This window comes from Rhyacophila brunnea, unplaced genomic scaffold, assembly GCF_057557595.1.
Source record: "Rhyacophila brunnea isolate RB1 unplaced genomic scaffold, BYU_Rbru_1.0 scaffold_22, whole genome shotgun sequence".
In the NCBI taxonomy this organism is placed as follows: domain Eukaryota; kingdom Metazoa; phylum Arthropoda; class Insecta; order Trichoptera; family Rhyacophilidae; genus Rhyacophila; species Rhyacophila brunnea.
Window position 1 is genome coordinate 5,648,688 of NW_028232882.1, and position 16,661 is coordinate 5,665,348.

The 16,661-nt window shown below is 33.0% G+C and overlaps 1 protein-coding gene across 1 annotated transcript in view; it reads left to right on the forward strand.

The window, feature by feature from the left end:
- The window catches only part of LOC147069965 (thrombospondin type-1 domain-containing protein 7B-like), a 116,430-nt gene that overhangs the window by 72,026 nt on the left and 27,743 nt on the right, over positions 1–16,661 (forward strand). The window contains exons 3-12 of the mRNA XM_085949891.1: positions 1,072–1,279; positions 4,116–4,267; positions 4,396–4,542; positions 6,569–6,738; positions 7,419–7,524; positions 9,513–9,727; positions 12,008–12,209; positions 14,029–14,141; positions 14,906–15,093; positions 16,250–16,359. Of these exons, the coding sequence (XP_085806017.1) occupies positions 1,072–1,279; positions 4,116–4,267; positions 4,396–4,542; positions 6,569–6,738; positions 7,419–7,524; positions 9,513–9,727; positions 12,008–12,209; positions 14,029–14,141; positions 14,906–15,093; positions 16,250–16,359 (1,611 nt within the window). The remainder of the gene's footprint in view (positions 1–1,071; positions 1,280–4,115; positions 4,268–4,395; positions 4,543–6,568; positions 6,739–7,418; positions 7,525–9,512; positions 9,728–12,007; positions 12,210–14,028; positions 14,142–14,905; positions 15,094–16,249; positions 16,360–16,661) is intronic.

Below are 16,661 nucleotides of genomic sequence, written 5' to 3' on the forward strand. Positions count from 1 at the left end.
TTGCGCTACTCGTAATTTTTGGATTTCTCTTACATTAAAAGTTCATGTTTCACAAGCATACGTGAGCGTTGGTAGCATACATAATTGCGTTGAAGCGTAAGACACAATGGGATCACTTTTGAAGGTACTATTCAGGCGCCCAAATGCACTCCTAGGGATTGTAATACCGAATGAAAATATCAATAACGGTTTTTCGGTATTTATTATTGAATACCGGTATTAATACCGGAATTCATTAAAACATAAAAAAACAGTAAATATAGCTATTAAAATCTCTTTAAAACATTATTTTATAGCAAAAACCTACCTACCTACATTTATTATGTTGACATTTAAAAATATGTATTGATCATAATATTGTAGAACTGGTGATTTTCACTAACAATTTCAATATATTGATAACTTTAACTAAAGTCCTCTAAAAGGCTACTTCATTAAGTGCAAATAAGTGCGGGTGCAGGAAAAGCTCCTTCAACGCTTACAATACAGTCATATCAATACATAATTGTATCATAGAATAATTGAAAATTTGTGACGGATGTTTTCTATTTCGAAATAATATTATGTTAATTTATCCGGACAATTTTATAAATAGGTATATCTGATGGATTTTGTTTTCTTGTTATTTTACCTCTGTTGGATTCAGTCAATATATTTTCATTTTAGCAACACAACTTAATAGGCAATTTAATAGACAATAATATATAGTACAAAGTAATGAAACATAATATTAAATTCACTTTCAAAACGTAAACCACTGTGGTTACTTAATACCGAAAATTCCGGTATTTTGGATTTTTAAAACCGGTATTCTGGTATTGATAAACACTGGAATACCGGTTTTGTAATACCGGTATTGCAATTCCTATGCACTCCATGTCAGTTCATGTATTATGTAATTTTCAAAAATGATCCTGGCTGATGATGATTATTATTAAAATTTCAGAAAGAATTACTTATATAAATAAGACCATGTCGTAATCTCCAGATGATTTTTCGTTGAGTGTTTCTCACGAGATAATTATGCTAATTCTACTGTTTTCTTTTTACATGTATAATTTCTCTTCGCAGGCAAACCATCTGAAGAGCTGGCGATATACGTGGGGCCTTGGGGAGAATGTGAACTGGTTAATGGAGGCTCAAGCTCGACAGCCAACGTGATAGTGGGCTATTCGCGCCTCCACTCCGCTGGAGGAGCTCTCACCTTCGAGCCACAGGTTGGGGAGCAGACTCGAGATGTGCGCTGCAGGGACGCGTATGGAGCGCCACTTGATCTCAAGTAATTTGAACTCCATTATTTTACTTATTAACATAGTACATACCTACATGCGCCTTCCCGCGAACATATCGTTTGAAAAATATTATACCAAATGGAACATCAACACACATCCATCGCATTCTGGCCAATGTACGTATCAAGCAATCGGTGCACAAATTATACGATTAAGCATATTTCTCGGAATGCAATGGATATGGGTTCAAGTCCCACTTGGTAAAAAAAGGTACCTACTTACATATTTAACACAGATAAATAATTGAAAACACCTCAGATATGCTTATTACAAAAAATCTATTAAAACACCACGACTTCGAGAAGGAAATGTAGAATCATATTATTCAATAGCTATCTCAAAAACAGTGAAAATCAAGATATCAAGAAATCTAGTTGTAATTTTGAGGTGGCGATATGTTTTCCATCCGCAGCAATGCATAAAAATATTTCTAATGTCTATAAACCAAGGCTCGAAATGGACCGGAGCGCACCGGAGCTTCGTTCCGATTCATAAAATTCACAAAATTATTGCTCCATCTTGTGGTAAAATTAACTTCCCCGCCTGAGGTAGATATGCGATATATCAAAGAATGTGACACAGTTATTTTTATAAAATAAACATTAAATTTGATAATTGTGTATTTACATGTTTATAAATTTTTTCGTAAAATTATCGAACGCTCCAGTTCGTAAAATTTTCCATTTCGAGTGCTGGTATAAACAATTATTTTTTACATAACTTTTGAATATTTTTTTATATATATTTTATGTGTATGCGCTGTATGTATATAAATGTAGGTCTGTACTAAGCTTAACTAGGTCGTAAATGTGGCTATCGGCCCTATTCTAGTAGTCGGGATTACTGTTAAAGTGGAATTTACGACTTGCGCCTGCACAAAGTTGCAAAATAAGAAGAAAAGCCAAATAAGCTTTAACAGTAAACGCGGCTGCCAGAATTACAATTCAATTTATTTTGTGTAACACTTTCACGTTCAATACGTTCACGTTTCTTTATATACTAGAAAGTAAATAACTGAAAGCAAACACCATTTAAAGATATCACAAAACGACATTTATTTAAATTCACGCGCGCGTAAATGGAATACCTATAGGTAATCGATATCTGAATTCAGATTAAGTTGAATAAACATATTATTATATAGTGTCTCTATGCAACAATGCTACGAAATAAATGCCATACGATTGAAGTCAATTCCAATAATCGTAACGCTGAACGGGTTCCAATCCCGGGATCCCGAACTATTTTCGATACATATGAATCCCATGATTGGTAAACATAATCCCGAAACTTTCGGTTGATTGATTTTTTTATCAATTTTTATGGAAAATAAAATAAACACGAAAATATAACAGAAAAAATAGTTTTAATAACATATAACTACATTAGAAATAAACTGAGTTTGAATGAAGTTTGATTTATTACCCATGTGTTACCAATTCATTTTATTTTTTCACATAAATTAATGAAAATGAGAAAGATTGGAAAAAAACAATATTTCGCACTTTCGCGATATGAATTTGAGAAATAGAATACATAAATCAAGAATCATTTAGTTAGAAGTTTCTACCAGAAAATGCTATTCTGATCACAGGGGGAAGGAATCACCGGATAATAAATAACCATTTTTTGCTGCTTTACGCAATCGTAACAACATCAGAAAAACTAACACTTTATGTTAGCTTGTATTTATTGTCAACACAATATGTTATTTTCTATATTTAATTGATCTTGTATTTGTTATCTTTTCATAAATAAATAGAACTTTTTTACTCTCACATTAATATTTATATTACAATATTATTTACTACTTTACACCTATATATTTCTAAGATTGAACATGCACAATATTAACAATAAATGTCTTAAATAGTATAAATTATTTATTTATTAATTTTTGACCGATTTTATCAACGTTTTTTGTATATATAAAAATTTAATATTAACTATCGAAAAAATGCATATCCCGGGACCAATCCCGGGATCGTCAAATTGTAATCCCGGGAACAAAAATTTGGCTCGGGATTGGATTCCCTAGTCAGGACCATGGCTCCCACATCCTAAAGCGGGCCCCCAAGCCAGGATCTTTGGCGAAACGCTTTACCTATCGCTAAGGTTAAGGGTAGTGTAACGCTTTATAGTGCCGTTTTCCAAGTGGTATTCTGCGACGTAAAATCGAAATCGAAACATTGTAGTAAACGGTTTATATACAATATTCATTTGTTTATGGACAGATCTGAATATTAAGAGATCTGAACTAGGCTTCAGCAAAATCTTGAAAGTGATTTAACTTTCGATACTCCCCAATGTTATACGCACTCATAAAAGGCGTAGAGACGTGGCAAGTGGTAGAGGAGCGTGTAAATGTTTATTCATTCTTAAATACAAAATATTGGGAATGGGACAACTGGACGCCAGGACAATTGAACGCCTCACTGTCGTAGACACGTATACAAAACGTAGATGAGGAATTTTAATCAGTTTCTACCTACTACTTAGTAGATTTAATTCATTTTACTCTTAAAATAATGTTTTTTTTATTGTAGATTGAGAATTACCATGACTAAGGCTTTATATAAAATAAAAAACTCTTTTTTCGTTGGATCTTAAATATGTGCATGATTAAATCATTATTTACGTGTGCATATTTTAATTCCCACCAACTATTAAATTATAATATAATAATTTAAATATAAATAATAATATTAAATATTAAAAAAAAAAATTCGAATTGCGTGGCGTCCAGTTTTCTCGGCACCAAATCGTCCTAGACCCAAAATATTTTACTACATAATCTGCTTAAATACTGTGTTTTGTATGCAGGTACTGCGTGTCAATGGGCGTCTCGGTTGCACGGTCGCGGCGGGTGTGCATCGTGACGACTCACTGCCAAGTCAGCGACTGGTCTCCATGGAGAGCCACATGCGCCTCGCATGCCAACACCAGAACCAGAAACATCGTCGCACTACCGCAAGGTAAATAATGCCAAACATCTACATAACTTCAGCCGAAAAATGAACAACCTTTTTTTCACGAGGGTCAAATTAAAGTACCCAACTACAAAAACAATTAGGTGGTCACATTTATACACTTTATGTTGCAGGTAATGGCAAATCGTGCGGACCACTGGAGGAGCGAACAGAGGCGTTCCGGGTAGCGAGTGACCGTGCCAAGGCCGTTCACTGGGCGCCATCACCATGGTCTACATGCAGAGTCACCGAGGATCATATTGTCCATCCAATATTATATGGTAGACTATCCTCCACGAAACCTTGCCATTGTACACAGTGACAAGGATTTGTGTGTACACGCAACCTTATAAATGTATTAGTAAAAGCCGGGCACTCGATTGGTTTATTCACGTTTTCATTTTAAAAAAATCTATTCCAAATGACAAGGTTACGTGACGGAGACTCTAAACAGAGATTTTATAAAATACCTATATCTAAAACGCTGTTAATTAATCTGATTCAATTTTAATTGTAATCTTAAATAAATTTTATTTCAGAATCTGTACAAATAAAAGTAAAGTACCAATCCAAAAACTTTAGAATGATCAAAATTTTTAATTAAATTTCCGACTATTAAGAACATTGTTATTAAATAATCTAAAATGTATTCTTTTGAGTTCGGCAAACTTCTCCATTCTTTCAACTCTATATCCACCATTTAATATACCTAAGCATTTAAAAAAGTTTATAAAATTATAATAATAAGAAGGTATATTAAAATTAATTGTCCCACAAAAGCATATCCGTCCCGCATCACACCCGGTCTTAATAAAAAAACGTATCCCGACACTAATGTATCTAGAAAATTATACATATGTAGTTAGCCATGTGTTCACTGTACAATGTTGTATCTGACCGATGAGTGTATGGTAATGAGATCACATTCATGACTAAAAAAACACTTTAAAATACTTAAGGGGGGACGTGCGCCGCGTATGTCAAAATTGAGGTTTTATGGTATTTTTAGAGCATAACCCTGGACATTTCTTAAACGTTGTAGATAATCTATTTAAATAATTTTGAAGCCTTATTATTACACAAATTTTACTAATGGTTTTATAAATGCGTTTAAAAATTAATAAATGTAAAAAATCTTAACACCACTGCACATGGATGTACTGAAATATGACCGAATTTTTTTTAACGGTACATGTTCAAACACGCGCGTTAACATCATTTTACTCCCTACTTCAATTATAGTTTGTCAATTTATGGCTACGGCCGTATGTTGTAGCTTAACCACTGGGGAATGCCAAAAGAAATGGCGTATTTCAAAAAAACACTACCTTATTCTTAGGTCAATAATTATTATAAAGCAATCATTATTCGTAGGATGTTTATCACACTTCAATGGTCAAAAACATAGCTTATAATGAGTTTCTTTAGAATTATCTTCAAATATGTTAATCTTGCCCATTTTTTTGAATAATAAAATGCCTAATTCTTGTCAAATTTGGGATCACAGAGATTATCAATATAATTTTTTATCGTAAATATTTCACTATAATAATGTCAATATAAATTATACTGATGGTTTTATAAATGCGTTTAAAAATTAATAAATGTAAAAAATCTTAACACCACTGCACATTTATGTACTGAAATATGGCTATATTCTAAAACATTAGATCGACATGTTTAAAAGAATACTATTTTATGTAATAAAAATACTTTATGCAGTCATCAAATGTTTAAAATAAATATAAAGGATAATAAGGCTTCAAAATTATATAAATAGATTATCTATAACGTTTAAGGAATGTCCAGGATCATGCTTTGAAAATACCATAAAACCTTTATTTTGACCTACGCGGAGCACGTGGCCGTTAATAAAAACCACTGGAATGCAATGAAAAGACAAAATAAAATATGTAAAAGTAAATTAGAAATACAATGTATTTATAAAATTATGAATGATTCAAAAGTAGGTTAACAGGTATGTGCTCGTTAGCATCAAGTTATACCTATCGAATATTTGATAATAATGACAGCGTTGTTATTACATCAAATTAATGTTTTTATTGAATCCAATAAAATTGGAACATTTCTGTTTTCAATGCTCCACGAACAACGCATCATTGTTTGCTCTCAATGTTATACGACTTTCTCTTTCCAATACGACAGCACATGGTTAAATATGATACTCTGAAATGTAATAAAACATATAACTCAACACTCGCAGATAATCCTGGACTTACATACTTACATATTTTTTTGGGATTTTAAAACATTTTTAGTTACGTGAAGAAAATTGGATATTTTTAGATACATCAAGTCACTTGGAGAAAAGTTTCTCGTGCGGTGGTGGCCTGCAGCGAAGATCAGTAACATGCGTGAGCAGTCTCCACGGAGGAGCCATCTCCGCTGAATCTCCCAACAGTCGCCAGTCGGCTTGTGACCATCTTCCTCATCCGGCAACAGTTCAGCGATGCGAGGTAGATACAATTTGTCAAAATATCGTCAGAGAACTTCGTGATAATATTATAATATTTTTTCAAAAGCATTTCGTCAATACAGTGGAATAGCGGTGGATACCATGATGGTTCCTTGCAATGAAGATCAACATATTTGACGCCACTGTTGTTAATGGTACCAGATCGCCTTCAGTTACAGTACTTGGCTTGTCCAGATGGTGCGATTTGACTCGTGCGTAAAAACTCGCGCGCATTCCAGGTGCATATTGTGACCTCATTGAGCCGTCGATATGTACTCGCCCGACTCGCCGAGTGTTATCTTCGCGCGCGGTTGAGGTACAGGTGACGTCATTGAGCTGTCCACATACACTCGCGGCGTATCGCGGCGAGACATGCGATGCCTCCAGGGGATGTCAAGTCATCCAGTTATCTATTATATTCTTTGCGACATCTCAGAAAAAACTACACATCTTTCAAGTCTATTATAACAAACTTCATGACAGTTCGTTTTTTTAAAAATACGTGACTTAGAAGCCCAATTACATATACCTACTGGTCATAGACTACAAACTTAAAAACATGTGTAGTCAAAATAGTTGGTAGTATATTGTTCAAAAGAATTTTATATAATAAAACTAATCAATTCATTATGAAATAACTTTCATTAGACTTTGATCTTTTCTAATAAAACAAAATTTCAGGTACCGTGTCCTCGTGATTGCGTGGTCGGAGATTGGAGCGAATGGGGTCCTTGCGAGCCCCTTGCTGGATGCCCAATGACACCTGTTGAAGAACTCACTACCAATGGTAACCTACACCACTCCACATATTACGGAAAACTTCTTTTAGACATTATTTACCAGCTTTAATTTAAATAAATATATATTCCGGAATCATTGATTCACAAGTGGAATTTGTCATGATAAAATTTGGCCCCACAGTGGTGTAATTAATGAAGTGTCCATTTTTAATCACATGTCTAGTAAAATTATAGAGCATAGGATCTAGTCTATAGCATTAAATACTCCGCTTAAGAGCGAGCACGGTAATAATGCGTATTTGGTAGTAGACGAAGTAAAAGCCGAAGTCTGTAATAGTGACTAGTAGGGATTCCAATCCCGGGATCCCGGGATCCCGAGCTATTTTCGATACCTATGAATCCCGGGATTTCGGGATTGATTTTTTATCCATTTTTATGGAAAATAAAATAAAAGCGAAAATATAACAAAAAAAAATACTTTTAATAAAAAATAACTACATTAGAAATAAACTAAGTTTGAATGAAGTTTGATTTATACCCATGTGTAGGTTGCCGATTCATTTTATTTTTTCACATAAATTATTAAAAATTGAAAGATTGGAAAAAAACAATGCTTCGCACTATTAACAAAGTTATTCCACCATGATATCATACGTTTTACGCAGTTTTAGATTTGGCTGACTAATTAGATTTATGAAGCGGAAAGGCCATAAGTACGTCATGATTATTTGCAATACTATTTTAAATCTCGCTAATCCATTCATTAAGTCTTTACTATCAGAAACAGCAATCTCCTATTAAATTCACATTATTATTTATATTACAATATTATTTACTCCGTTAAACTTGTGTATTTACAAGATTGAACGTATACAATATTAACAATAAATGTCTTAAATAGTATATATTATACTACATTTATTTTTGACCGATTTTATTTGTAAATATAATTTTTTTATATAAACAATGAAAAAAATGCCAATCGCGGGATCAGAATTTTGGCTCGGGATTGGATTCCCTAGTGACTACCCGTGGATTTATGCTCAGTTGCACGTTTCATCCGGTCAATACGAATTACTAGCTGCGTACACTACTAATACGCCATTGCCGACATTGCGTTCAATGGATAGATAATTTTAGATGCATTTAACAGCAGGGTAAAGAAGACATAATTTATATTGGTATTAGTATCTACAGATGGCAGTATCCATTATATTTTCAATAATAATTCTTAAAATATACTAAAGTCCTAATTATTCCTATTCCTATATTTTACAAGTTGCCAAAAATAATAATTAGAAATATTGAAATAGAATTTTCATAAAAATAGATAGATACTAATAAATAAATGGTACTTATTTAAAAACAGATGTCATTTGCATATTTGTCTCATTTTATTGTTAAAAATAAAAAAGTAGGTATACCTATATATATTTTAAAATCACGTAACGTTTATATTATGTATAAATACCAGTTTCACGGTCCCAGGTTCGAATCCTGGGTCTGGCAAGTACACATATTGTTTTTCAATTTTTGTGTGTCAGGGTATGGACCTAATAGGTTGACTAAGTGGCTGACATCCATTTCTCGTAAAAAACAAAATCTGTCAATACAAACCTCCACCATGTGGAGGCCCATATCGATGGCTTAGAGTTAAAATATTGTATCTCCATAAATCATAATATTGAGAAAACTGCAATTGAAAGTTTGCAAACCTTGGAAAATTAGATTTTGTGATATAAAAATAGGTATATATCTTTGAAATGATAGGTTTAGAAGATGCAATATTTTAACACATAAAAATATAGGCTATATTTGGTACATTTCAGTACGTAACTCATTTTCGACCAAAACTGGAGATACAATATTTTAGCTCTAAGCCATCGATATGATCCTATCAGGATCGGACATGGTCGAAAAAAAACGAAATATTAATCGATGGCATAGTGCTGTGATTCAATTCGAAAAATTCATAATATATACATCTTTCAAAAGTGCTAAATATTTACACAACTAAGCGTCCAGTATTCACCAGGTTATCGCAGAAGATCGCGACGAGTCCTCGTTGCTGCATCATCAGTGGGAGGCTCTGCATGTCCGGCCCTCTCGGAGGTCCAAGCGTGCGGTCGTGCAGAGTGCGCGCACTGGGCCGCCGAGCCTTGGAGCGCGTGCAGGAGGCCGTTGCACGATAAAGCTGCGTGCGGCCCTGGAATACGACAGAGAGCAGTCACCTGCGTTGATCTACATGGGGTAATAAATTATATCACCAATATTTATTGATTAATAAAGCAACACATATATTCTAATTGTTTTAAGTTTTGTGCTATTTCATTTGAGTGTTTTTTTGCGACCATTCACTAATCATAAATTTACACTGACAACAAATACAATTAATACAATATTATTTATTTATTTAGAAAAGAGTATTATGGCATTAAAGCGATTGGCCAATGCACCAAATACATTATAAATACAAATCATAAAAAATACTTAATTACAAATAACAACATTGAACATACATAATTTTGAAAAACACTTCTGAGAAAATATAATATATTATAACCAATAGAAAAAATCTTTTTGAAAAAAGTAAAACACCCTGGCAGGGAATCGAACCCTGCATCTCCTGGGTTTACGCCCCATCCGTGCATTGCCTCTATCCTACAAGGTGACATACTAATTGCGACAAACTTTAACTATTGGCCTTTTTAATACCTACTCATCAGCGCTCTTCCAAATCAAGCTACTTTGGCAATCTGTTTTTGTTTATTAAATCAAAGTAGATACCTATTACTTCAATTACTAACCGACGTCGTGGATTTCTCCAATATTTTTTATGGTGTAACTTACTTTAACTTGCTAATAATTTATAATTAAACATACAACCACCACTCTGTGGAGGCACATAAATGATCCTTTTATCACATAGGATTGAACATGGTGATGTAGTAGTAATACGTTTACTTACAATAAATATTTGAATAATATGGATCTTGCTTTAGACAAATATTATTCGAAGTATGCACCGCGAGGCTCTAGAGTAGTGTACGCCAAACTGTGTGCCACGAGAGGTTCTAGGTGTACCACGAAAATATCATCAGAAGTGCAGCAGAAGACAGTAGAAAAACTCTAAGCATATTTTAAAAAGTATTTTGCATCACTTGATTATCAAATGTACAATAATCAGTGTGTCGTCAATAGTGGAAAAAAATAATGAATTTAAAAAACGATCTTGTGCACAACGCCTCATCTTTGATATGGACTCAATATCTTCAATTAGCTGCTACTAACTACAGCCATTAAATTTTTGTTACCATTTCAATCGTCAGTATGTATTTGTTTAACCAATTTGGAAACAGGATTTTACTAAATTAAATTGTATCATTCTCACTAATATTATCTATATTACATGTTGATAAAACAATACTAATAAATATTACTTATACTACATAAGATCTCTGTATTCATATTTCTAAAGTAGGTACGTCTAATATTTTTTTGGGGATTTTATTTGATGTGCCACGAAACCATGTCTCCTTCCCCAGCCATGATTGAAAAAAAATAATAACCCAAGGCAATCTTAATTTAATGGGTTGATGCACGATCACAATGATAGATTCGCACGCTTCGGTGACTGCTATCTTTAGGCGATAACAAAAGCCTCATACCTTATCGCTACGGTATCCAATCATCCTTTATTTTAAAAAAGAGTCCTTTTGATCGCAGTCTTCTACCAAAACCTACATTGGTTGTTTATTTATAAACATGTACTATATTTTGGTTGATATTTTGAAAGGGAGAAGAAACCTTTTATGTCTGATTCTAATAAAGGCTCTCGTTTGGCAGTTTAGCTGCTTATCACATATATTTATTAGGAAAGCTCAAAAGAATCTCAATACACTTAAGGTCGGTTCAGATTAGTTGAGTAGTTCAGTCGAGTGGCGAGTAATTTAGTAACTAAACGTCTATGAACAGACAAATTTAGTCGAGTAATTTAGTCGAGTCAATCAATTTTGTTCTAATTTGTCGGTCGAGTAGCGGCCCTCACCACCTCTCACTAAATACCAAACAATCCACAATACAAGCCTGCATACGTTATCTTTAGTCAAGTTAATTGGTTGTCGAAAAATATTTTCTTCCTCCAATTCTTCTGATATAGCCATTACAAATGAAATTATTAACTTACGTATGTTTGCTTTTCTAAGTTGTGCTCTATGCATTTTGACACGTCACTCACTAATGTACTGTGTTTGGACACTTTTCAGTTACTAAATCATTTCGTGGTAACTAAATCATTCGCCACTCGACTAAACTAATAAACTAATCCGAACCGGCCTTAACAGTAAAAAGGGTAGTTTTAATTTTTTTCGGTTTTATTTATTTATCTCATTTTGCATACTATTTATATTACTTATTGTTTATAAACCCCATACATCTTTCTTGCGTAACACCGGTTTATTTTCAATGAGATATTCAAAATCTTATACACTATTCTGTAAAATTATTTATGTCTATCATCTACAATAACAGGCTCCTCTCGACAAAGAGATGTGCTTGTTGTGGAGCGCGCCACCTCCTCCAGCAAGAAAGGAAACCTGTCTAGTGCCATGCCCTGATGATTGTGTTGTATCTGCTTGGTCACCATGGTCAGCTTGCTCTGCATCCTGCTCCACAAAATATAAGCAAGCATATCGCTCCAGGAATCGAACCATTATTGCACCACCACGAGAAGGTGAGAATAACATACCAGTACCATTAATGTTGTCCGTCTATAAATAAGTAGTATTTATTCTTTTTCTCTTTTTGTGTCATTGTCGATACTTAGTTTAATACAATCTGGAATAATTAAACTGGCAATGTGTCTGTACGTAGATTGTTTTTTTTTAGACGTCATAATATTCTTTAAGTTTTGTTTTAATTTTCTCAATATTCTTCCCTAACGGAACATTTCAAAATCCACTCTTTAGAATCACAGCGTACTATTTCCAATCTTATTTTTATCTTCAAATTAATCAATAACCATTCAGATCCCCTACAATTACTGTCTAATATAACCCAGAGTAAATATTCGTCCTCACATTTTCTCACTCCTATACATTCATCACCGAGCGGCTTAAGCGTCGGCTTATAGCGTCGTGGGTCCCCCAGGTTGAAGTCCTGGGTCTGGCAAATACACATATTATTTTACAATTTGTGTTTGAGTCAGAGTATGGACCCATTAGGTTGAGCAAGTGGCTAACATCTATTTCTCGTAAAAACAATATTCTGTTCATTCAAACCTCCACTATGGGGAGGCCTATATGATATTCTTAGGATCAGACATGGTCGGAACATACATTCATACATATAAAACCAATCTAGGTTACAATTGTCCGGTGGCTCTACTCTGAAGAACCTTGAATCTTCACAGTAATCGAGTGTATCCGTTTTGTTTTCATGCCTCTTTCAAATTAAGTTGCTCCAGAATTCACGACTAATTGTATCTGAAGACTGCTTTTTTATTGTAGTTTTTAAAATTGTATGTTTCTTTTCTTATATTGCCTGTCTTCTCTAGATATTTACTTTCTTTATGTTTTTTCTTGCTTTGTTAACCATTTTCAATAACTCTCCAATTATATTCTTTACAGCTGTATCTAATATTTGGTCTAATTTTATTTATTGCTTTTTTTGTACGCCTGTTATTGAGACCATCACATATTATTTTATACTATATTATAATTATACGTATTCTCTGTGATTGGTCCTTTTGGCTGACGTAAATAAAAATAATTACAAGATAAAAAAAACTTTTTATATACAACGTTTTTAAACTTTCTGTTGAATCATATAAACTTGACTTGACTAGCTTAAACGATCAAAAAAAATGTACTTGATAGAAATAATACTGAAATGTCATATTGATTTCCATAGTAACGCACGTATCTTTTAATATTAATAATTTAGTTGCTAGGACCCACTTAGCAAACAATAATAGTTTTACTTTTTACGGATTTCTTCCGAAATAACTTTTCATACAAAACAGAATTAACTGAAAATGAAATCAATTCTGCTTAAAGATGGCTAAAAGTATTTTACAAAATGCATTGGCATCGTGTTCTGATATATTCTAAAAGTTTCAAACATCTAGCTAGTCGGAAAAGTAGTTAAAAATCGATTGCAAGATTTGTACCTGACAAAGAACCACCGGACAAATAAGAATACGAGCTAAGAAAAACGTTGTAAAATAAATAAGTTTTCGATAAGTACATAAAATATAATTAAAAAAATAAATATGAATTCAAAATTTATCTGCCCTAAAACCGTTCAAATACAAATGTAAAAGTAGTGTTTGTAATCATATCGCCTATGATAAGTCGGGCTATGGACATATCTGGATAAATGTAGATAGTCGTGAAAACAAAAGCAAAATTTGTTGTAAATGAAATACGCGTCTGCTTACGTTATTTTTTTGTTAAATCTAAATAACCAAGAAAGCTTATCTCTATTATGAAATATGTTAAAATTATATTAGACGGCCATCACAAATAACAATTTCATTTAATTTATTTCAGGAGGCCGAGCTTGTGGAGGAGTAGAAGCATTGACCCAGACAATGCCATGCAATTCTCATGGCTGCCATGGATATTCTTGGCTATCTTTGCCGTGGCAGTCTTGTCAACCTGAGGTATATTTTACATTTATTAATACATTTTTCTTTACCACCTTTTCTATATATTCCTTCTGAAATGCCAGTTGAACGCGAGAGTCTTTCTTATTTTGTCCAATGACAAAAACTGTGGTTTTCTGTCATGCTGTCATTCCTCTGGCTTTATCTTTATAATGTATGTATTGGTCAACCTTCATATATGTCCAATCATCAATCAGAGAAATTAAAAGCAGAAATTGGCATACTTTGGCTACATAATACGGATAATAGAGAAATTAGAGGAAGCACTCCATTTATTAAGATCAGAGACAGACTGAGAAAAATAGTCGAATTTATTGCCGTTATCCGAAAACGGAGATGGCATAGAAGGATGAATATGTCATATTTATCGAACTATTTGGATTTATATTAAAATCACAATATCCAGCCCTTTAAATTGGCGCCACCATACTCTATGTTTACAAGGGATTTTTACTTGGTTTTACTTTTTTTTTTAAAAAGGTTTACTTGGGATATTTCTGAATACATTTTGCTCAATCACCATCAATTTCTGACGTGGAACACAGCATCCATGTCTCAACCACGTATGAAATCCTCGGTATCACAATAATAATGTACAGCCGTCTCTTGTATTTTCTGGATAATTGTTTTGATTTAATTTATTTCAGCCGTATAAGCATATAATATCACTTTGGTTTAATCCTTCACTTAATTTTTTATGCTAAATCGTTCGTTATTATTTTCCAATATGTTTATTCTTTTCGTGGACTAAAAACTTTCAGGAGGATCCTAGCGACAAAACACCTGCTGACGAAGAATATGCCAGATCAGATTTAGAAGATCTTGGAATAAGTGTAGAAGAACAACGTCTGATGGAAGAACGGAAGGTCAACGATTGCGGTGATGGACTCATTCAGACCCGTGAAGTTTGGTGCATGCAGAACAACGACAGAAAAGTCGAAGACACGCTGTAAGTATTGTGCTATATAAAACTTTTGTATATTAATTATTCACCTACAAAATACAAGATTAAACCAGCTAATGAGCTGTGTTGATAATAATAAATCAAACTAGATAACTCTTGTCCAAATCTGTTTAGTAGTTATACAATATATTATAAACTCTTTCTCCAATAGCTACATTAATCCCCATGGCTACATTAATGATTTTTGTGATAGATAGACGAATAGGTATTTTTTTACATATCAATATGCTTATAAATTTTACATATAATCATTCGTCCGTGGTGCAGCGTACTCATTTGACATAGACACAGTGGCGAAGGTTGGAGATAGGCTGTTAAGGTGAAGTCTTCACTGAGCCTTTTTTAAAAAGGCACCTGGCGGAAAAATACGAAGCTTGCAATTTGAGATTTTTTTTGATAATTTACAATTTCAACTGTATTGATGGATAAATATGTATCTGAAAACATTAAAAAAATTTTTTTTATTTTAAGTCAAAGATAAACTTACAATTGTAAAAATGTAATAAAATGTGAATTTGTTGAATCGGACCGCACCCTATTATTACATATATTTTATGGTCATATTTATTATTAAAATTTAGTTTATTAAGTTTTCTAAGTATCACTTAAGAGATTTTTGACTAGTTCATAGTTTTAATATTTTATATTTATCTATTTTAAAAAACATCGATTTTTATAAAAAGTATAAGCGTGTATAACTTGAAATCCTTCTTTTTATATAAGCTTCATATTTTTCCGCTAGGTGCCTCTTTAAAAAAGGCTCAGTGAAGACTTCGCCTTAAGATCCGACATAAATAATAGTGCACATTAAACTTTATTAGTCATACTATTTATTTTTATTGAACTAAAACTACCTTTCACGATGTTTATTGATATTGGTTAGTTTTTAAAAATTAATTTAACCCTACTTAAACCAAAACATAATAGTTTATGGTTTGGTTTCACGGGGCTTAATTGAATCTTAAAAACTAACTGACACCATTTTTAAATTATTGTAGTCTTAGTTATATGGAAACAAATACGTATGACTGACAAAGTTTAGTCTGTTCTATTTATGGCCGATCTTAACAGCTTATCTCCACCCCTCGCCACTGCATAGACATGTGTAAGAAGTCTACTTCATAAAAATTATATTTTTCAGATGCGCACCTCTCAAGAAGCCAGAAATCCGTCGACCCTGCTCTGTTATTTGCCCTCGAGACTGTAGGACTTCAGACTGGTCTGAATGGACTCCGTGCCCTGCTGGCTGCGGTAAACTGGCGCAGTTTGGCTTATTATCGTTAATTTCATTCGTGTATATAAAATACACGCGCAACCGAAGTTTAAAAACACCATTAGAGATGAAAAGAAATGAGTTTTAAAAATTCATTTCACTAATCTTTTATCAAATAATACAACCGTCTGATATTTTTTATTGTCCTATGTCACTAAATGTATTTATGCTCCTTCAAAACTCGTCTCATCTAGTAGTGTAGAAAATTATTATGACGAATTTAGCAAAAAACTAAAAAATACAATAAATAAGAAATAAATAGAAAATTAATACTTTCGAC